We start from the raw sequence: 23,067 nt of genomic DNA on the forward strand, positions 1-23,067 counted from the left end.
TTCATCTAGAAGCATCTAGAAGCTCGAACTAGGAACCGTTCTGTTACGTATTAAGTCCATAATTGGTTTTTTTTTTTTTCTTCGTATCCAATGGCCATTTTTTCAACAAACAGTATTTATTTTATAATTTCTCGTCTATGAATGACAAAATATAAAATAAATAATAATATTTCTATTATCTCAAATACCAAAAAGCTTATGACCACAAGAATATACTATCATTCTATTGCAATATATATTATATAATTGAAATTATTTATATAAATTTTAAATTTAATGACATGATACAGGACGAGAATGCTAACATAATACACGAAAAATTCTTAATAATTACTCGTTTAAATCCAAGCAATACCCATAATTCGGATTCCGAGATGAAGCCATTTATTCGCATGATTGGAATTTGGAACTTGAAAACGTTGTAGCAAACGCACGGTCGAGAAACATAGACCGGATCAAAGTTTTGATTCCATTCTTCCGTCTTTATATTTCAATTAATTTTGTGTATATTGTATTTGTTATAATGGGAAAAGAAGACGAGAGACGCAGCCGGACCAAACAACTCAAGGCACCGCCACAGTTCCGTTGGTACCTTAGTGGACCCGATTGACGCACGCAAATGCGTCACAGAATCGATACGCGGCGTTGCCGTTTCCGTCACTTTTGGAAAAATGGCACATGGGTAATTCGGCTTCAAATAGATGACCTTTTATGGTAACTTATACCATTCTTACAGGCCTTTCGGGTGTATATATATCCGGTCCCTTGCTACCTTAACATTCATCGCAATATCAAATTTATTGAGATTGGCAAGTTGGGAAAGTACCGAACGAAGCAAGGAATCAGAGTGAAAATGGCGGAAGAGGGCCAAGTGATTAGCTGCCACACCGTTGATGCTTGGAAACTGCACACGCAGAATGGAATCGAGTCCAAGAAACTGGTATTTTAACACTCCCCCCCCCCCCCCCCCCCCCCCCCCCCAAAACAAAAAAAAAGTTTCCATTTCTTTGTGGATTTTTTGCTTTTCACATTCCATTTTTTTTTTTTTTTAAATTTTGTGTTTCTCATAAAATTTAGGCCTTTCAAGGGTTAGGAGTGATTATTTTGTGATTTGAAGAAAACGGTGTTGTTGGGTTCGATTTGGTTCTTGTTTAGAAAAGCATTTGCAGCTTTGTTTAAGAGTTGCGAGGAAAAGATAGAGCCACTGAATTGATTTCTTCGCTAGAGTATTCACATATGACACGACGGGGTTTTTCTGTTGGCTGGTGAAATTTAGATCTTGGTGAATCAATACATTTTTAGAAGCTTCGTTTGGTAAAAACTTGTCCTTGAAAAGGTCCAAATGTGATTAAACTTTAGGCGAGACTATTTAGTTTTCATTTCCTCGTAGTTCTTGCACGTGCTCTTCATGTCCCCTTTAATGAGATCTGTTTGAAATTCTTGATGCCATAACGAAGAAAGCTGCTTGACAGGTGGTGGTGGATTTCACGGCTTCATGGTGCGGGCCATGCCGTGCCATTGCCCCAGTTCTAGCAGAGATTGCAAAGAAGATGCCCGAGGTCACATTCCTGAAGGTTGATGTGGATGAATTAACGGTAACAGAACATAAGCCCATCCCCTTCTCAAAAGTCTAAACTAAAGTTATTTGAATAAATTCAGCGTTTCTACTTTCTCGGGAGTGGGAAAATAAAATTAATGGTGATTCTTGTCTGCAGACTGTAGCTGAGGAGTATGCAGTGCAGGCGATGCCGACCTTTGTGTTCCTTAAAGAAGGCAAAGTGGTGGACACGGTTGTGGGTGCAAAGAAAGACGAGTTGCAGCTGACTATAGCAAAGCATGCCACAGCCACAGCCACTGCTGCTGCTTGATGTGTAACATGGATGATATTGGAACCTCATAATTATCTCTCTCTCTCTCTTTTTTTTTTTTTTTGGTTCTTTTCTAGTTTGCGTTGGGTGTGGTTATAAATCTTTCAGAAGATATCTAAAGCGTTTGGCTAGCTTATGTGTGCGTGTATGTTGAGCTACACATCGCTTTAACTGATGTTCTGTTATCTAAAATGCTTATGGTACTAAGTTCATGTTCTTGTTCTTGTTGTCGTCGCTTTTACTGGAGCCATGAAACGAGAAATCAGATTGGCGGTTATGGTTTAATCTGTGAGTGGCTGACCTGATTTTGAGATGCAATAAAAGAATTGGTTTGATTACGAGCCAATAAGTGCATCGTTCTTTAGTATTGGAATCAAATTATAGGATTAATCATAGCTAACTAAATATTTTAGAGCTCTTTTGGCAATGCCAGGCTACGAAGCCGTGCTCCATTGAGCATGAGAACTTTTTGTCTTAGGGGTACGTTCCCCCTCAAGTCCAAGTTCGAACTCTTGATGCAAATAATTCTTAAAGACCATATTCTATCAATTAAAAACTGATGATTCCTCAGGTCATGTTTAACTGGATGAACATATTGCATTTGCATAGTTGCTGAAATTTCTCATCATAAAAAAGAAGCCGTGCTTCCATGATCTCCATCTATGTATATAATGTTAATCTTGACATGTCCTTGTTTCTCATTTGCCCCTAGCTGGCCGGAAAACGCTACCGCCAATTAGAGGTCTCTTGGGCTCTCTGGCATAGTAAAAATGACACAATTGCTTATTTCTCAGGAATTGGGAAGTTAATTATTCCTGATTGCCCAAATCCTTTTTTATGTTTACAGAACCTCTCTTGTGTGTGTGCATGCACCAATCTGTGTTGGACAGCAGAAATTATAATATAGGTAAGCAAGGCAATAACCCAGCAAAGTCCCAAATCTCCCTCAGGCGAACTTCCTTGTGAAAAAGGAGGGTACTCTCAATGGCCCATGCAATGAGCTTTCATCAGATGAGAAGATGGAGTTGACACGACATTTAAGACTTCCGCCACCACCATATACCTATGGGTGCCAATGAATAATGAAAGGGAGCTTATTTGATCAGTCACAATCCCTTTAACAAAGTGATCGCATCGCAAGCTAGTTGCATCCTTGAGGTCATCATTTCAGCGTTTGCACGTCTATTTCAATGTAGGAAAATTACAACCGGCAGGGTCTGCCTGTATTGGAGGCTTGAAGCTGATAACGGGCGGATTTAAAGAGGGCTCACTTGAAGCGAATTTGCTTTAATATCATGGCGTGTATTAAACAACGACAAAACAAAAAGCTAAGAAAACATTTTGCATACGGTCACTGAATGAGAAAATAAATTTGTGGTGGCACAATTATTTTTTTTTTTTTATTAGCACCGGGTGTTCTAGAACAACGTCCTGACTAATAATCCTATATATGCACATGCCATCGGTAAAGAATTTCTCGCAATGCACCTCAGATAATTTAAGGGAAAAATCCTCTAGTCTGATGGACCTTAAGATTGTTTGCATTCAAGGAGATTTTAACCTTAGATCTGGGAGATGTTGACCTGAACAAACCTATTTTGATCCGGAGGTTTTGAGGATGTTGACTATGATGTTGATAATTGGCACCGTGAAGATATGAGGGAAGTATGCATAGGCCAACCAAAACAAAATTCATCATCTAGAAGTTGCTTTTTATTCTATCCTGCCCCGAGCCTCTTACAGATTCAGTTCCAGGTATGTTAGAACACATTAGTTACAGCAACATGTTGGGCAAGGGGTGGTGGTAGAGGAGTTGCCATGGAGGGCGATTTCCTCCATTTCCATTGAGTAGAGGAGCAGAGAAGTGGACGCTTTGTTAATATATAGAAAGTGTTCACCAGTTTATGGATTTTTATAGCTCTATGAATCTTAATCGCGGACAGAGTAGTATCACATATTACACAATAAACAAAAGGAGGAGCAGCAGAAGCAGCAGCAATGACAGTAATTTAGAATGTAGCTTTAATTTAGTAGAAGCACTCGTCTTTACAAATAATCACTCTTCAAGCATATTCATGTCACTAACATGGAGTTGTTGCTTAACTAGTTTCTTCTACCAGTAAATATCTTTATATTGCCAAAGAATCATAAACTATTTGTAGCTTAGCATCACACCAAATCACTAGTGGGGCCCAACCCTTCGTTGAACCTTTAAACCGAAGCAGTTGCCTATCCGCCACAATTGACTTGCATAAGCATATTTTCCAGAAAGGGGGAAAAAACTGCTAATTGCCGAGATGAGATACCCTTGGCTATAAGTTCCAGACACTGACGACCTTGTAGCCATCACTTCTTTTTCTTCACCACTCGCTTAATAGCTTGCCATCATATGCAGATAATGTAATTGCATCAGGAAGTATTATTACCTGCTTTCACAGTATTCTCATCTCCTTGAATTGATTTCAGTGGTTGTACTCACTGAAGAACAATTAGCTTCGACTGATAATCGCTTCAACACGTTGGGGCAAGGATCTGCCCCAAATTTAGTATCGGACATGGTAACCATGCAACTCTCCTGCCCTACGCATTTCTGTAAAATATATCAAACATAAAGAAATGTTCATATGATGGTATTAATAGATGAAATCTGTAAATGTAGAACCACAACTAAATCACATGTATGAATAAAAAATATTATTGCAGTTAGGGAAATGCCTTCTCTAAAACTTCAAGGGAGTTTGGTGCATGACAAGTTCCCTTTTGGAAACTTCCACAAGTTCCAGAAGGAGTGCCAAAGCTTGCAAACTTAATAGTTGATATGGACTGCCCTGTTGCACACTGCAAGTGAACCTTGGCCTGATGCATCATATTTGATTCACCATGGCCCTCAACACTATAGTTATCAATGGTTGGGTGGTGCTCATATGAATCAGCACAAACACTTGTCACTGATCTCCGCACAAGAGAAATCTTTGATGCATCCCCACCAAGTTCCTCAAAAACTATCAACAAATTTCTGGTTGGCTTTAACCAAGACCTTGGAACATGATACCTGAAAAATAAATCGTGTTAAGATAAACCAAGTAGAAATGTTCAATAAATCAAGCTCGGCCGGCCTTTTGCCTCAATTGAGGGCATATCTAAAGATTTCATTGCTCTATGCTGAAAGTTCTTTTTTTTTTTTTTTGTCTGTCTTTGAGCGAATTGATTCTAATACCATCTTTGAGTTGGTTGCCCACAACCAAGTTGGCACTTTGTGGGCCTGAATGTCCCAGCGTAGCTGCAAGTACTGCAATCACCCTTTGCATAGGCCATCCAATATCTTCCTATGCTCTGTCCATTGATCCACACTTGGCCCTTTCCCATACTCCTCATGTCTAAAGCCAATGGCTCATGTCCTCTAGGTGCATTGAAATAAGCCTGCCAGTCAAAAATATTTAGGCCATGTTTGGACACTTAGAACATTTTATAATTTTCTTCTCAAACATCACTCAAACACAAAATATTTTTCAATTTTAAATCTTCAACTTTTTCATCTAATCATTACAATTTTCTCAAAATTTCAAAAAAAATACAAAAACAATCCAATTTTTTTCAAATTTCAACAAAAATAATACTAAAAAATTATATTCACACAATATTTTAAATTTATAATATTTTTCTTCAACTTTTTCTCTCTTTTTTCAAAACCCAATAAAACATCTTAATTCAAATTATTTCACATAATTATCATCTCATCTCATTACCCCAACATGCAGTTAGCCTCTAAAGTCTTTGACATTAATCTGACTTGCTCCCTTTAATACCCCTTCTCTAATTTTCCTTACCTTGTACCATTTCAACGGACGCTGGCTTTGGATAGCTAGTGATCCACGGATCCAATCAACAGATGAGACTCTATCAGGAGAGACCAAATTCATTGCCTCTCCTTTCAGACCAACCTGTGTGCAGAGAAGACTGTGAGACAAAAACTTCTGGGATCTATAACACATGATGAAACATACATTTTTTTTTTTTTTTGATAAGTACATGATGAAACATACATAAATAAGATTATCATATTTGTGTTTTGCATATATATCCTTTTTCTGACCTGATAGGACCATTTTTGCAATGATAAGTCTTTTTTTCCTTCATCAAGACCATAAAGAAAAACTGGACCAAGGATTCCTGTTTGCCACATCTCATAATGCAACCCAATGTTCTTCAGCAACGCAGAAAAAATCAAGAGTCAGTCCCAGATATAATTCAATGAGCGTTTAGTGACTCAGTTAAGTCAACTCTGGCTCAGCTTCTGCTGCCACCATGCTTAATTGACCCCAAGAGTAGGAGAATTGGCCAGTTAAATTGCACTAAAAATTGATAAAACTACCAGACCTGCATTCAGAAAGAGTCATGCTAGGGCACTAACCGGTAATCCCACAGCTATGCTGAGTAGTGCAATTCTATTTCTTCCTGCATGCAGGTTGACTGGTCCAGTAAATGTGAATTGCCTCTGTTCCCTGGTCCCAAAGGCTGATCCTATAGGAATAAATATGACAAAATTATTGAACTTCAATCTCGGGTATGAGACTCTAGGGATACAAGAAGTACCAACCCAATAGCAGAAGGCAAGGTTTGAATCTCTTTTTTTTTCCTCCTCTTTTTAGGCCAGGATTCTACTCAATTACTAGTGAAAGTTAAATTCAGCATACCTGAATATTGCCCATTGATGAAGATATGAACAGCATGGCCAGTTGACTGCACACTAAGAGTGGGCTTTTGTCCTCGCAGAAATGATTCCGATGGATGAATGTTAACACTGAAATGAAAACAAAACTCAAAATTCAAAAGAAATATCTGAATATTAATGAAGGCAAAAACACAGAATAGTATCATGGGTGAGGAAATTTGCACTCTAGATATATATCTCTGTCTGGTCTAAAAGTAAACTCAGACTTTATTGTTAGTAGGCCAGAAGGATCTGACATAAGCCCAGTTTCCTCAAGCCCCACACTGCTTGAGACATCTTCCATTTCACATCTTTCTCTCCCTCACTCTTGACTTCTCAGCCAATTCCATATTCATTAAGTTGCACTACCAATCTATAGTAATGAAGAGTAAATATATACAATGTTCAACTAGGCAGATACAGCGATTTCTTCTCTGAAATATGATAATCAAATCCTTTCAGATCATACCTCTTTTGCATAAACATTGGAATGAATGTTTGTGATTTTCAAAATGTGTCATAAAAATTAAGGGTTGTAGAAGATTGGAGAAAGAAGTGGCGACATGTACATCAAGAAGCTTAGTTTCTCTTTTTTTGATAAGAGATAAATATTATTGATCTGAATGAAATAGGCATAGCGCATGTACACAGGAAGTAGACATAAGAACACCTAAATACATTCTAGGAGTGATGAAATTAGGCTGCTTATTGGCAAGAAATTAGTGGAAAGATATTCAACAATCGCATAAATCTAGCAGCTCACCTGGTTATGTACCATAGATAGTCACTAGCATCTCTGGTAACATTTATTTGCTCCAACAGTCCAACAGCTGTCATTGTTGAATGGTCTTCTACAGACAAAATATCTTCATCATAAGCCTCCCACGAGAACAATTGGGAATCAACTGGCAACATTTGCATTTGTGAAGTTTGAACTCCAACCTTTTTGAGGACATAATTGTGTTAGCCCGTGATCCAAAAGAATAATGCACAAAATGAGCTACTCAACCACTAGTTGCTTTTTCCTTTCGACGTGGATTGCAATGAAAGCTAGAACTTCACTTACCCTTGCAGTATTAAATACCACATTTCTGCAGTCTGGAAGGATGCTAATTGACCAAGGAGGCAAATTGTAGTGCATGTTGTTGAATATCACCCTAGCAGCAGAATTTGAATGATAGTTTGCAAGAAAAGCTGCACAGCGTCTTCGCCCTGAAGAGAATACATGTGCCTGGGAGATGGCCATAATCCAGTTAGGCAATTCCATTGGCAAGTTTAGTCTTGATACAAGTTTCCCAACTAAAAGGACAAAGTAACGATTCATAAAAGAAAAGGCTGACCTGCTGATAGGTTCCTAATGGAGTAACAACGGGATCTGAAAAAACTAAAGCATGTTCACATAGCTTAATAGCTTTATGAAGTTCCTTCAGATGACCATGTTTAGGTTGCCTGATCAAACCTAAATACAGCGTCAAGTTGTTAGTTGTGACTAAGAGTTCAAAATATAAACTAATTACCAAAATGCTATTCCTATAGGGGAAATCAGGATCCAAGAAGTATTGGACTCAAAGTAAGATAGAAACGGGAATTAATGAAGTTTTGGATGCATGAGGGGGGAAATTTAGAAGTCATTGAACCAATATTACAATGCTATAATGAATTTGAGTTCAGGGTACCATTTGCGTATCAGGGGTAATATCAAATGAATTACTCCATTTGTTGTGGTTCTGGAACTTTACAAATTACTTACAAAATTCTGAATAATTCATATATCCATGAATCATAACTAAAAGTATCTGGTTAGTAATGCCGAAATGCTGTGTACATTTAGAGAGCATCTAATCTTGAGAAATAGTCATGAAGATATGAGCTTAGCTTTCTACTTATCAAAAAAAGATATGAGCTTAGCTTTCTCACCATATTCATCAATTGGAGCATCATAGTCATAACTTGTCGTAATGAATGGGCCACCAGCAGTGCGTCCGAAGTTGGTTCCTCCATGATACTGACAGAAGTAAGAAGTCATACACTAGGATCTAAATTCAATGACAGGCAAAATGAGTCCTTTTAAAACAAAGAACTGAATCATCCAAGATATCAAACCATGTAGTAGTTAACATATGAGCCACCCTTTTGTATGAAACGAGCAACTGCAAATGCCAAATCTTGAACTGGTCTCTGGTTAACTGTGCCTCCGAACTCTGTGAACCTAACCATTTTTTTTTTGGGGGGGGGGGGGGGGGGGGGGGGGGGGGGGGGGGGGGGAAGCCAATCAGAAGAGTAAGCTTTCATTATGTCATTTCTAAAGGTAGTGGTGAAGTACTCATTTACCAGCCACTCCAAGCCTCGGTCCACATGGTAGGCTTGTAGGGTTTGTTGGGAGAGAAAGCATCACAGTAAAAACCATTACATGCGTTTATCTGTGGTAAAAAATGGAGAGACAAAACTCAAAAAAATTCAAATGAAACTAAAAGAAAACTGTTAAACACCAACCGCCCACTGAGCAGTAGTATCGGTTTCTTTATATGCATCTTCAAAATCACATATTTTGAAGATTGATTTTGCATATCAAGAAAAACTCCCACATTAAATTATGCATCTTTGAACCAAATAATAATAAAATATTATTATATTTTTATTTTTTCATAAAATTATTATTTTTATATATTTTACAATTAGCACAATGTGCTCAAAAATACTAATTCCATATATCTAAATATTACCTATTTCATATATCAAAATGACCAATTTTATCAATAAATATTATTATGTACTACAAAACATTTTGTATTATCAACTTAATACAAATTTCATATACCAAAATTATCTTAATACAAATTACACAAAATTGATTTTAATGGGTAGGAGAGAAAAAAGAGTAAAATAATGTTTGGAGAGTGAATAGTGTAATTCATAGCTATGCAAAATTTTAAAAATGCATAATTCCATGTAGACCAGTTTAATAAAAATAAAATGAAATAAAAAATAAAAAATAATATTTTAATATATAAAGTGTGTGGCATGGAATGATGTATAACATCCCTCTTAAGGAGAGAGGCCCAATGCAAACCCAACTACAGCCAGGTATTAAAGTAATAATAGGAAACCGAGGCATCCGATCATGTAAAGAGAATGAGAGAGCTGACCACGGGATCTGGAGCATCGTCTTCCTTGCACATCACCCATGGGACTCCTGTATTCAATCCAACAGCCATTTTGGCCGCCCAATTTATGTAGGCATGCCCGGCACCTCCGAAAGCCTTACTCTCCGGCCCATATTCATTTTCAATCTACGCAAACCAGGAAAAAAATAATACTGCCAATCAGTTCATATCCACCGTCATGGTTTATAAGTGCTCAATCCACTCTACCGCCATTTCTTTCCGTACTTATTCACAACCCCAAGCTGCTACTCATTCAAATCTTAAGATTCAGGAAAATAGAATTTACAGGACCCAAAACTTTACAAGGACCTATATCCAGTAGGTATACCTGAGAAAGGATGATGGGACCTCCTTGTGATGCAAATAGCCTCTCGTTCTTCATCATCTGGACAATCTTCTGGGTGAAGCCTTCCATTGCCATCTTCATGAGAAAACATTGACAGATTTTCAGCTATTAAACCAACATCTGCATCATAATTGCCACTTTCGTCCCTTTTTCCCTTCAATTTGAAAGATCACATTACACCCCAAGATTTCAGGAAACAAAAAGAAATTAGAGGAAGGAAAACCTTGAAAGGCTCATTATCTGTTCTGAAGCTGATTCCAGGAACATACTTCAGCCAAACAGGGAATCCACTGCACCACGGAGAGAATGCCAATCAAAATCAAGCCCTCCAGACTAATTTTACAAAATAATAATAATAATAACCCGTATCATCGGGCATCTATTCTGCCACAATGACATAAGAAATGGAGATCTGAAAATAAAAAAAGTGTGCAAGTTAATATGTACCCAAAGTTCCACTCTGCACAGATATATGGTCCAATGCGGAGATGAGCATAGAGTCCTACTTTCTGAACTGTCTTAATGAACCGTACCAAATCGTACCTCCCTTCAAAATTATACTAAAAACCAAGTTTCAAAAAGGGCAAAATAAGCTTAGAACTAAAAATAAGTGTAAAAATAAGCAAAAAGACTAAAACAAAGAAGAAGACAGAAGTAAATGATGCTGCAGATCGAGAATAATACATTGCCAGGTGAAGGTTCATGACCATTCCAAAACACATATGTGTCTATGACATCCAAGCCTCCATCTTTGGCCTTCATAATAAGGTCCTCCCACATCTACACCAACACCCATTTCACAAAAAACAACAAAGTCTCGAAAATAAATCAGCTTTTTTAAGAAGATCATCAAATGCGAAATAAAAACCGAGACATACTTCAGGTGTGCTTCTGGGATAGTGAATGGAGCCGGAGATGAGGATTCTCCTTCGGCCATTGATGATGATAGCCTTCTTATCGTAGGTGACACTGCACTGGATCAGCTCAGAACCAACAACCAAGGTCGTGAAGAGCAACACTAGAAGCTTGGAAATGGAAACTGAGAGAGTTTCCATGTCTCTCTCTCCCTCTCTCTCCAACTATGTGGAGGTAATATTGAAATGGAAGCTCAGAGTGGCGAAAGTCTGTAAGAGACAAGCTCTGGGCTTCTGATCTTCTTCTGCTACTCGTCGGCAATGCTACCACTGTGCTTCTCTGCTACGTACCGTCTTATATATTATCTCAGGCTTGTCAGCTTAGAACAAGTGCGCTTTTGAATTAAATAATAAACACCCCCAAATAATATTTTAAAGACAAGTGTTACACCAGATTCCATTAAGGTAAACGGCAATGCTAGGGCTCTGGGATCCAGTTGTAGCATTCCGCTCCAAATTTTTTTTAAAGCTTTTTTACATAGTGGTTAAGGAAATATTGGTCAATAATATTGTAATTTTTTTAATTTTTAAAAATATTTAAAAGTATTAAAAAATAATATGAAAAAAATAAAAAAATAAAAAATATTTACAATATTATTAAAAAAATATTTTCTTAATCACTATATAAAAAAACTATTAAAAAAAAAATTGGAGCTGAATGCTCCAATTGGATCCCCACAGGACCCCTATCATTTTTTTAAAATAAATTTTAATGTTTTGTATTTAAGTTTATTTAATACTAAAAATAATTTTATATAATATATTCAGTTAGTTTGAATTTGATATTTGTGACTTAAAATATCTATATTTTAAAACGAGAAACACTAATATGCCTCTCATTTTGTACCGCTCAACTTGACTGTTGATAAAAAAAAAGTTTATTTAATTATTAAAGAAATGATTTACTGTAATGATGTATTTTTTCACTTTTTAAAAATATTTAAATATGATTAAAAATTAAAAATTAAAATTTTTTTTTGACCTGGACGTCACACCTAGCTGTAAACGCTAGGCGGCACAGCACCAGGGCTCTTTTAAAACCAGAAAAAGTAGGCACAAATTGAAATTTTATTTTACCGTAATAATCTGCCAAAAACAAAAAGGGAGAATAACAATTACATAGTTGATGACAGCTTACGTTTTTTAGACTGTTAAAAAGTTCCTGAATACCAATTGAAAAATGTATACTGACAAGGTATGATTAACCAGTGAGCCCACTTAACTTAAAGAATGCATCTTTTGTGTAGACAACGAATTAGATCAACTTGTATTTTTGCATGTGTCGGCATCACAAGGAGTGACTTCCCTTCATTAACAGCATTCATAAATTTGGGTCCTCAGATCTCAGTGGTTGGAGTATTAGGTAATAAGGGATCAATCTAAACTCAGAAGCTAGCAGGGCTATCAATAATCTAAACTTTCCATTCCCAGAGTTTATATTATACTCCTTTGCCCTGTTTGAATCTGTGACCCCTCCCCTCCTTTCCTGTCATCAACCATACTCCCATTTTGTTATTTGTAATTATTCTCAGGATGACAAAATGTTGTCTCGTGAGCATAGATGTCTCAAGCCTTGTCCGGTAGCCTATGGGCACTGGATCGGTATCATGCCACCATGTGATATGTCTTCCATGCCTTTCTGTATCACCTTACATTGTTGTTCATACATTCCCTCTCAATGAACGACATGTTGAAATGGTAGGTCACCATGTTACCCTCCTTTTTTTTTTTAATCTTTTTGACATGGGACTCCCCAGGACCCCCCCACTTTTCTTTGGATGATGTTTTACTTTCTTTGAAGATCATCATAACATTTCCAACAACCTATTCTACGATATGTTTATTAGCTAGGAGTTTAGTTTTTATTTTTTATTTTTCTACTTTTTGCCGCTGTACAAGCTAGCCGAGATATTAATCATTCCACGTTATATTTGCCCTGGAGGTGAATTTTTAATCACTCTACGGGCAGAATGCACATTCCCCACGTTAAAAAAAATTCATAAATCTTAAATAATTTAATCTTAAATAGTTTACAAGGTAGAATTATTTTATTCTTAAGTCGGTTTATAGACATATCATTCATATTATTTAAATGATAATATTTGATTAATAATATTTAAATTTTAAAATTTCGTCTTCATATTAAATTATGTCATTGTGTTATCTATACAGTCTTATAAATATATATATATATATATTTGTAAAGTATTATGGTTTTATTTTGAAGGATATGAGATTAAAAAATAATAATAATTATAATTGTGAGTGTATAAGAATTTTATAATTATTTTAAAAAAATAAATAGATATTATACTCACTTAAAAAATAAAAGAGTTTGTACGGTAGCCATATTAATGAGCATCCACATGTAGATCGTTAATTAAAATGATTGATCATGACCAATGCTCCAACCAAGCTGCCACCTGCACCATTATTAATATACTTTATTGACGACGACGACGAAAAAAAAAACAACAAAAACAACAAAAAAAACATTGGTTGATATTTATTTTATCACGAAATGTCCTCAGATCTCCAAAAATTATTCGAAAAGGCAGGCAAGCGGGCACTTCGGCTAAAGAACCGAACCCCAAGACAGCGGGCCAATGCTCGGATTCCGTGGAACGTGGTTTCTTCTACCGTGGTCTGCTTCTTGCTGAGCAAACCTGGGAGGCTGGGAGTCTTTCTGTACTTTCCATTTTATTTTTCTTTTTTGCCCTTTACCATTCGTCCTTATCCTCTCTCTTTCAAGACTACTTTACCCTATGCTAGGGCACTATGGTCCTAAAGCTAATCTTCCTGAAGGTTTGACTTTGATTGCCTAGAAAAATATGAGATAGGCATGCATAATAAAATAAAATAAAAGGAATTTGCTTATTACTATTGGTATGAATTTCTCAAATAATGCTAAATGTTGCAAGACACGTGTCACGTGCATCTCTCTTTCATTAAACTCGCGTTTTATGATGTTTCTGATGATGTATAGCTGGAACATGAAATCAGCGTCACTTTTCTAATAATCTCATGGAAATCTGAATCTCCTGTAGAATGAAGCGTCGGTGGCAATGAAGCATCTCTGAGTTCTGCACAGTATCGTCCACATTAAAGAAATAAAAGCATAAACGCGTTGTGAGGAGGAGATTTTTCAAATCCTAGCTTTGCTTTTTGTATCAATCATTGTTGCTACTCCATTATTATAATAATCATATATATATATATATAGACAGTCACCTAATTTTTGTTTCTGTATCTATGACTCGCATCGCTCATCGCCTGACTCCCCCACCCACAGGCTATTTATTGTACCTTCCAACTTTAAATATGGACGGTCTGTTAGTTTCCACTTTCCATTGCAAACCATGGCATCCTTTTCTCCTTTAAAGGTGCTAAAATAAATATATTACTGACTATAGTTATCAAACAAACTCGGAGGCATTCGATGCTGAATTGATTCATAGACCAAACCAAATTAATTTTCTTTGATTTCATACAAATAATAAGATTCTTCTACTGCTCAATGTTATTGTGTTGAGGCTCCATCTGTTCAAAATATAAACTATATACGTAACAACATTTTAACAATTAAAAATTAAATTAAATTAGCATCCATCAGTATTAAGAAATTCATATAAATGATTAAGCTTTTATTCACCCTACTTATAATAAGTGCCATTGAACAAATTAATTTTTATTTTATTTTAGAGTTTTATTATATACAGTTATTTTTACGTATATATTTTTTATATATTTTATTTATGTAATTAGTTAAAATAATTATTTTATATTTAAAATAAGTGATATAATTAATCACATTAACAGAATGTACAACAACTATATATATATATATACTAGTAGTTGGGCAACGTCCAAGGGACGTTCGTCCAGTGTATAGAAATATTATTTTTATTAAGGAAAAAATTTTGAATAATAATGTAATATTTTTAGAAAAAAAATATATAAATTCTAACATCAAATAGTAAAATAGACTTAAATCAGTTTTAAAGCATTTAGAATTTATAAAAAAAAAAAAAAAAGAATCTTGAAACAAACATGTGCAGCACAGGAGATAAACTGTTAACAGTAAAGGAACGTGCATAGCACGTTTTCTTAATTTAATAAAGCGATTATTTTTAAAAAGTAACATAATTTTTATAAAGAAATAAAATACTAAGGTTTTTATAAGATATTATTATTTGATTTTAATGTTTCATAATGAATTTAAATTGATAAATAAATAATATTTTATTAGGATAATTGTATTCGTAAATGTAGTTGGTAAATATATTTAAACTTAATTATTTTACATTTCTCTTTGTTTATATAAGGAATGAATAAAAATTTTAAATCACATAAATAAATTGATATATAAATTATAATTTATATAAAAGATCATATATATATATAATAGAATATAGAATATATATTTATATAATTTATATAGATATATATAATAGAATATATATATATATATATATAGATATCTAATATACCTCATAAATAAATGATCATCAATGCATAGGTTACAGGATCATGCATGCTGCATGAATTTTAATAATTATGAATTTATTCATAAGTAATTGGGGAGAGAGAGATTAAAAAATTAAGAACTTTTAAGAAGAGAGAGCCACTTTAATTTATTCATGTAACTAACGGCGTTAATTTTAACGGTAAAACAACAAAAACCGTTAAACCAATAAAATTCCGTTAGATAGCCACTTTATATATATAAAGATATATATAGTGTTTTTATTTTGAAAATTATTGAGGATGGTTTTGGCATGGGCCATGATTGACACGATTCACACATGCACTTTCATAGGAAGCCCTCGCTTAGAAGGAACCTCAATTATAATGTTGTCGATTTTTATATGTAATTAGTGTTAAATGGGTCCTCTCTTTGTCTAATCTTAATTTGGTTTCTAATATTTTAGCGTTAACTAGAAGACAAGGGGGGTGGGGACACCGTTGATGCGCCGTTTGTTTCTCGCTAGTGTCAAATGTCAATGCATCTCAACTATTTAATTTAGTACCCCTAGATCTCCGTTCCGTTTACGTCGGTGGGAGCCGTTTCGGTTGTCCGAGAGACGGAGTCGACACATTTCACGTGTACCCCATCGAGATGGCGGAATCAATCCCAAAATATCACACGCCGTCGGATCACTTGTAAGATACCGCACTACTTGTGATCGGTGTTGATGAGTCGGTCCATCGATTATGATGATTTGTGTATGCAATTGTTATGATAAGTCTCTAAAGGCTCTTGTGGTGTGGACCCATTACTATCTAAGTTTGTTGCCTTTTCTTTTCCACGTTTGTCAGCATCTAATTGCAAATCAGCTTTGACTGAGTGATAATAGCCGCAGTGCCCCAAAATTCCAAATCGCAATAGGATCACCGGTCATTAGCTAATTTTATTTTTTATTTTTAAAAAGAAAACAAAAAGAAAAAGAAAAAGAAAAAAGAGATGAATGATCAAGATCAAATTTTTAGGTCCGTTTGGTTGTTAGAATGTATTGAATTTAACTTAATTCAATTTAATTTTAAATTTAGTCTAATATTTAAATATATAATTCTCAAATCACTAAACTCATCTCAATTATAAACATTTTTATACGTATAATCTATAATATTTTTTAGGAAAATGCTACACAACCTCCCAACACACCACATTTCACCTTTTTTTAAATTTTTAATATTTTTTTAATATTTTTTTTGAATTTATTCTTTTTAAATTAATTTAATTCTTTTATTCATTATTTATATATTAAATATTTAATAAATAATAAAATAATAAAAATTAAAAAAAATGTGGAGTGTGGGGTGTTGGGAGGTTGTGAAGATTTTTTCTATTTTTTAACTCAACACATTTTTATATTTGAGACTCACGACTTTTTTTAATTTTCCATAAACAAATCAAAACTTATCTTAACATTTAAATACATCTAAACTCATATAAGGTGGACTCTATAAAAATCACTTCACTATCTCAACTTATTATTATTTATAAAAAATTCAACTCATCTCAATTCAACTTAACATCCAAACGTAGTCCTTAAACTATTGGTAGTTTTCTTTAAATGAATAAGTTAAATAAGATTTCTTGGCCTAAATAACTGTCTGTTTCAATCTCAAGTTTTAAGTTAGTGGAACTCAAGTCATATTTTAAAACCATATAAAATTATTAAAAAATATATATTTATTATTTATTTTTTCATCATTTTATGATTTAGTATTAAATAATAAATTTATAAGTAAAATATAATAAATAATTTATAATAATTTAATACTATATCACGAGATAATAGAATGATAATAAAATTGAGATGATGAATCTCGTTACTCTTTATTTATAAAATAATATGTTTTATAAAATGTCAATTGAAACAAAGGAAATGAGTGTGATACAAAGCCCACAATGCTTCAACAAGGCAACGGCCCAGGTTATTCAAATATGGGTCTTTTACATAGAGTAATAAATTTGAGCTATCTGGCCCACAATGATAACGCTGCAAAAAAGAGTGTTCTCTTTTTTTCTTTTTTCTTTTTTAGAACAAAAAGGAGAGTTATTAAATACTTATAAAATGTGAATGAATTAATATTTTTATAATATTAAAGTATCATGTTATTAAAATTACTTATATTAATATTAAATTTTAATGTATGTGTATATACCTAATAATTTGTGTATATATATATCTAATGAGTAAATAATTTTGTCGCAACAGCCAAGAAATTACCCAAAAAAAAAAAAGGGACAGTATTTCTAAAAACACCCCAATCATTCCCTGCAACTTTAACTAGGGGTAAGCAGAGTTTAAATTCGAATTCCGACTCCAAAACAGAGATGGATTTGGACTTTCAACTTTAAGATTTTTTTTGTGGGTTATGATATTCATCATCTCATACTACACATCATACATATTTTCTTTTCTAAGTGGTGTGAAGTGTGTGGAATGTTAAGTAGAATTATTCTTTTTCTAAAAAGACGACAATCATTCCCATTTCCCTGCAACTCTAGCCCTCCCTCTCCAATCCCATCCAAACTTGTTGATCAATCCAAGACCAAAAAGCCACACCAAAAAGCTCCATGGAGATGCTTATTTGAATTAAAAATTCTATTCATTATCCTTACATCATATATCACACATAATTTTTTTTTCCTTAATAAATATCATGTGATATATGAACGACGACTGACGAATAGAAGAACTTAATTAATTTAATAAAAAGTCAATAATTTATTATCCAAACCCATTCCCAAAATGTGAATGTGAAACCTCAAAAAAGAAAATTGAACATTTTATTTTCCTATTCTTTGATGTGGTGAATAATTAATGATCTGCCATGCATATATCCTCTTGTACGTTGGCCATATGAATCTTGGGTACGTGTTGGCAATATCACAAACGTTCCTTTATTTCTTTGCAATTGACTACTGTACTGTGAAGATGAAATCAAGAATAAGAATAACATTTGTGCAATGAACATAAAGTAAAGGAAAAGCATCCCTAAACATATTTGAGACCATCACACGTATGGGGTTTTCACTTGTTCTACCAAAAGATGATGCCCTTTTTTGTTTTCGTGGGGATTCAATGGGGCATCTAATTCCCTGCTATTCAGTGTTTTCCCTCCTAAGTGGAACCCCGTATTGGGTTCTTCGAAGTAATTGGATGTCAATTTTAAAGAATATATATCTGCACTCAACATACACCCTTTCGGCTCTATTAAATTCCTCCAACATCCAGCTTACAAACTCGGGGCATGCAACGCAGTCACATTTGCTCTCTCCATCTTGGCCTTCCCGTCTGTCTTTGGTCGCTTCTGAAACATGGTACAGAATGCTAATTGATAGTACTATTTTGTTTTGTTTTCAGTTTAGGAAAGATGTTGGTTAATCAGCAAATGTTGGGATGTTGTTGCCACAGAGTTTGGGGGCAGCTTCAGCTAAGAGACCCATATCAGTTGGGCCGTGGGGAGGTCAGCAAGGGTTAGCTTGGGACGATGGATTTTACTCAACAGTGAGGCAAGTGGTGATAACACACGGAGCGGGCATCGACTGCATCCAGATTGAATACGATGACAAAGGAACCTCAATTTGGTCAGGAAGGCATGGTGGAAATGGAGGCAACAGAACAGACAAGGTTATTTATACCATTGCTTGAATAATCACTTGGTACATAACCCAACATTAGGGGTGGCAATATGTCACACGACCCGTTAATCCAATACGAACACGACACGATAATAGCGGGTTAGGGTTTAGCCTTAATGAATTCGGGTCAAAACGGGTTGACCTGTTAAGACACGGGTTGATAACGGGTTAACCCGTTTTGACCTGTTATGACACATTAAGAAAGTTAAAGTTACAATTATACCCTTATATCTAAAAATAAAATTGTTAGAATTTCAATTTAGATATTTTTATTATTTGGATTGTAGTTTTGGACTTATAATTAATTTTATAATTTTTATAGATATTGTAATTTTAACATTTATATAAAATTATGCTAAATTTAATCAAGTTAAAAAGGTTAATTTCGGGCCTATTCAACCCATTTACATAAATAGTTTAAAATGAGTTGTATTATGTCATATTAACCTATTTCGTAATATTTTCTTAATTTATTTGTTTACTTATAAAAAAAACATATTTCGTAATATTTATTAATGAGTCAAAACGGGTTAACACGACACGACCCGTTATGTTAACGGGTCGTGTTAGGGTTTGAGATTTTGACACGATAAGCTTAACGGGTTGGGTTAGGGTTGACCTATATGACCCGTTAACACGATTTGACACGACACGAATACGACCTGTTAACACGATTTGACACCCCTACCCAACATGATCTAGAAAATGTCTGCAACAAGAAGAATGATATTCGTAGACTGTTTTACGACTCGTTTTATAATTAACTTTCATGAAAGTGTCACTCCATCTACTTTGTGTTTGATTGATTTATTCCTTCTTCTATTCTTTGTCACCGTATAGATCAAGCTTGATTACCCGGACGAGTTCCTAACTTCAATCCGTGGATACTATGGTGGCTTAAACGACTGGGGACCGGTCTTTATTCGATCGCTTACTTTGGAGAGCAACAAGAAAACATATGGACCATTTGGTTTCGAACAAGGAACCTATTTCTCATTCCCAATGACTGGGGGCAGGATTGTTGGGTTCCATGGAAAGAGTAATTGGTATCTTGATTCGATCGGAGCTTATTTGAAACCGATTGAAAAACAATACCTCTCCAAAGCTTTGTCTCATTCGCAAAAGTATCTTGCTAATGGGACTGAGAAGGCTGGCTACTCTGTAATACAAACGACTGAAGAAGAAAGCTTTGATGTATATGCTGTTGCAGTAAGACCAAAGGATGAATTCGGCAACCCTCTAAAGAAACAAGTCAGTGATCTAGAAAAGAGTGGTGTTGGAACCATGGAAAAGGTAATCATTAAGCAACCTCTCTTACTTTTTCTCTTGAAGTGTTAACTACAATGTTTTTTTCCTCTCAATTTTTATATGTTGCACGAGAAGAAGATGACCTAATTATTAGGTTAAAGCTTCATTCATTTCAGATGCCTGGTTTAGTGCCCTCCAAAGTTGATGGCAATGGCGTGGTGACCTATGGGCCTTGGGGCGGTACTGGTGGGACTATGTTTGACGATAGAATGTATACGGGCATTAAACGAATAAATTTGTCCCGCAATATGGTTGGAATTGTATGGATAAGAGTTTTGTATGATCGGGATGGGGATGCCATTTGGGGAAGCAAACATGGAGGCAATGGAGGGTATAAAAATGAAAAGGTACTGAGTCAAGCTGGTCTTTCCCTTATCAGGTAGTATTTTATTGTACGTATGGGGTACCTAGGTTCTTTTAGGACTTCGAAACTCGCTCACATTTTCTTTTCTTTTTTTATCCCTGCCAGTTAGTCTTCGATTATCCGTCAGAAATCTTGACGCATATAGTTGGCTTCTATGGTCCTGTAATGTACATGGGGCCTAATGTTATAAAGTCGCTCACTTTCTATACAAATAAGAGAACGTATGGGCCATATGGAGAAGAACAAGGAGCCAGTTTCACCACCAAACTGAAGGAGGGAAAGATTGTCGGAATCCATGGAAGAGAGGGTTTATTCGTAGATGCACTGGGTGTACATGTTATAGAAGGGAAAGTAATGCCTTCGAATCCTTCTCCTTCCAATGCAATCACGTCTGCCGAACCCCCCATTGCAGAGGTAGATATTCATATTCTTCGGTGGTCTAATCTATAAGCATTTTCTGCCTGCCAATATGCATATATATATATATATATATAGCTAGGAAACAGTACTTAGATCATGGTTTATATACACAAAGGTTTATAATTGTTTGTTTTTTCTATTTCTTCGATTGGGTCCAGATTGCTGGTGGTGTGATAAAGGAACCAGCTCCATGTGGACCAGGTCCATGGGGTGGGGATGGAGGAAGACCATGGGATGATGGAGTTTTTTCTGGGATCAAGCAGATATATTTGACAAGATCATCAGAAGCCATTTGCTCGATACAAATTGAGTATGACAGAAATGGACAATCTGTTTGGTCCATTAAGCATGGTGGTAACGGAGGAACCTCCACACATAGAGTAAGTAATTATTATTGATCATTCAATTTCGATCGTTACGATACTTAAGAATACTGTTTTTCTGAGAAAAAACAAAACAGAACGTACAAGAAAGTTTAGCATCATCCATTGATAATACTATATTAATTAAACTACGTAATTTTGAGCGCAGTTGCAATTGGAGTACCCGCATGAAGTGCTGACTTGCGTATCAGGGTATTATGGTTACATCAGTAGAGACGAGAGGCCTAAAGTGGTAAGGTCACTGACGTTGTACACGAGTCGAGGTAGGTACGGTCCGTATGGGGAAGAAGTAGGAACATATTTCACGTCAACCAAGACAGAAGGCAAGGTGGTCGGTTTCCATGGGAGGAGTAGCTACTACTTGGATGCCATTGGAGTCCACATGCAACACTGGCTCGGAAGTCAGAAACCTGCAGCAAAGTCTTCTCTTTTCAAGCTGATCGATTCTTTGTTCTGAAATATAATGTTTTTTTTAATCATATTTATAATACTTCGCAATATATTATTAAACCATGTCTGACGTACATATATGCTTCTATCAGTCCATGTCTAATGTATTGTGCTCCAAGTCCAAGGTCAATAAAATTGTGTGTTTTGGTCCAAGTAATATCCTCCTGAATATTCCTATACGAATCTGGGCCTCTGTCCATGCCCGTGGTACAACTATTACTGGGCCATATCCTGGGCTCGTTTTGGCCCATAAACATTAGAAGCGAGCGGGCAAACCCAAGTATATATGCTGGGCAAGATCAAAACCCATTGGCGTGTGTTGCCGAAGCATTGAACTTTGAGACTTGGGCCAGAGGACATCCACAAGTATCTGTTAACTCGGCCCGTGTAGCAGTTTGAGAGAGATTATTCTTCAGGTTTTGTCATTAACAGTATCACTTGTTAATGCATTACATTTTAAGTGGCTGTTTACTTAAATCGTAAATATGTAAAATTATTTAAAATCTGTCACATCAACAAGTATGATGAAAAATAACAAAACTTAAGATGAAAATTGCAATTCATGTTATGTTTTGTGGATACTCAGTCGTGGGCAGCTATTTTTTGTGAAAATAATTATTTTTAATCAAAATAAGTACGATTTAATCGTAAATAATCATTCTTATCGTATATAATTTGTCACAAATGGTCTATTTTATTATAGTGAACGCAATTTGAAAAAAGCTCGACATGATTGTGTTCGATACTAGAAGACTAGAAAAAAGCCTCACACTTTTTCATACCGTTGAAAAATGTGAATTTTTTATTTTACCCTTTTCTATTTTACACTGGTGTATTAGGTGTGAAGTTGCTGTGTAGCAATATTTTTAAATAAACATGTATCTGTTTATCCAATCAGCCCGTGAGAGTTCTCTACTGCCTCTCTTTTATTTTTAAAAATAAAAGAAGGATAACACCTTCTGAATTTTATTCAAATAAACCTCC

General features: G+C 35.1%; 3 protein-coding genes across 4 annotated transcripts; 2 read left to right on the top strand and 1 right to left on the bottom strand.

The window, feature by feature from the left end:
- Positions 1-772: 772 nt before the first annotated feature.
- Positions 773-2,153, top strand: LOC122315591 (thioredoxin H-type 2-like). Its single transcript, XM_043131594.1, has 3 exons — positions 773-940; positions 1,473-1,595; positions 1,716-2,153. The coding sequence occupies exons 1-3, from the start codon at positions 854-856 to the stop codon at positions 1,866-1,868; spliced, it is 363 nt and encodes a 120-aa protein (XP_042987528.1). The 5' UTR covers positions 773-853; the 3' UTR covers positions 1,869-2,153.
- Positions 2,154-3,867: 1,714 nt separating this feature from the next.
- On the bottom strand, positions 3,868-11,335 carry LOC122315590 (beta-galactosidase 5-like). The gene is made up of 19 exons (XM_043131593.1): positions 10,968-11,335; positions 10,774-10,869; positions 10,537-10,649; positions 10,313-10,379; positions 10,072-10,164; positions 9,726-9,869; positions 8,911-8,999; positions 8,683-8,788; positions 8,497-8,584; positions 7,920-8,038; positions 7,646-7,810; positions 7,343-7,521; positions 6,563-6,669; positions 6,280-6,389; positions 5,962-6,072; positions 5,696-5,809; positions 5,086-5,288; positions 4,584-4,920; positions 3,868-4,458 (listed from the first exon to the last, which is right to left on the bottom strand). The coding sequence occupies exons 1-19, from the start codon at positions 11,142-11,144 to the stop codon at positions 4,312-4,314; spliced, it is 2,565 nt and encodes an 854-aa protein (XP_042987527.1). The 5' UTR covers positions 11,145-11,335; the 3' UTR covers positions 3,868-4,311.
- Positions 11,336-18,684: 7,349 nt separating this feature from the next.
- LOC122314671 (jacalin-related lectin 3) lies at positions 18,685-22,236 on the top strand. 2 transcript variants are annotated; one of them, XM_043130165.1, is made up of 7 exons: positions 18,685-18,837; positions 18,932-19,147; positions 19,999-20,451; positions 20,568-20,813; positions 20,936-21,244; positions 21,409-21,630; positions 21,782-22,236. In XM_043130165.1, the coding sequence occupies exons 1-7, from the start codon at positions 18,835-18,837 to the stop codon at positions 22,088-22,090; spliced, it is 1,758 nt and encodes a 585-aa protein (XP_042986099.1). In that variant the 5' UTR covers positions 18,685-18,834; the 3' UTR covers positions 22,091-22,236. The 2 variants fall into 2 exon arrangements, with proteins under 2 accessions (XP_042986099.1, XP_042986100.1); XM_043130166.1 differs by having other exon boundaries at positions 20,583-20,813.
- Positions 22,237-23,067: the final 831 nt, after the last annotated feature.

This window comes from Carya illinoinensis, chromosome 7 (assembly GCF_018687715.1).
Source record: "Carya illinoinensis cultivar Pawnee chromosome 7, C.illinoinensisPawnee_v1, whole genome shotgun sequence".
Lineage (NCBI taxonomy): Eukaryota > Viridiplantae > Streptophyta > Magnoliopsida > Fagales > Juglandaceae > Carya > Carya illinoinensis.

Coding starts and splice junctions, on each gene's coding strand:
- LOC122315591 (XM_043131594.1), top strand. CDS start 854: ATGGCGGAAGAGGGCCAAGTGATTAGCTGCCACACCGTTGATGCTTGG. Junction 941..1,472: donor GAATCGAGTCCAAGAAACTG/GTATTTTAACAC, acceptor GCTGCTTGACAG/GTGGTGGTGGATTTCACGGC. Junction 1,596..1,715: donor TTGATGTGGATGAATTAACG/GTAACAGAACAT, acceptor TCTTGTCTGCAG/ACTGTAGCTGAGGAGTATGC.
- LOC122315590 (XM_043131593.1), bottom strand. CDS start 11,144: ATGGAAACTCTCTCAGTTTCCATTTCCAAGCTTCTAGTGTTGCTCTTC. Junction 10,870..10,967: donor ATCCCAGAAGCACACCTGAA/GTATGTCTCGGT, acceptor GTGTTGGTGTAG/ATGTGGGAGGACCTTATTAT. Junction 10,165..10,312: donor CAGATAATGAGCCTTTCAAG/GTTTTCCTTCCT, acceptor TTTCTCATGAAG/ATGGCAATGGAAGGCTTCAC.
- LOC122314671 (XM_043130165.1), top strand. Junction 20,452..20,567: donor GTGTTGGAACCATGGAAAAG/GTAATCATTAAG, acceptor ATTAGGTTAAAG/CTTCATTCATTTCAGATGCC. Junction 20,814..20,935: donor GAGGGTATAAAAATGAAAAG/GTACTGAGTCAA, acceptor TATCCCTGCCAG/TTAGTCTTCGATTATCCGTC.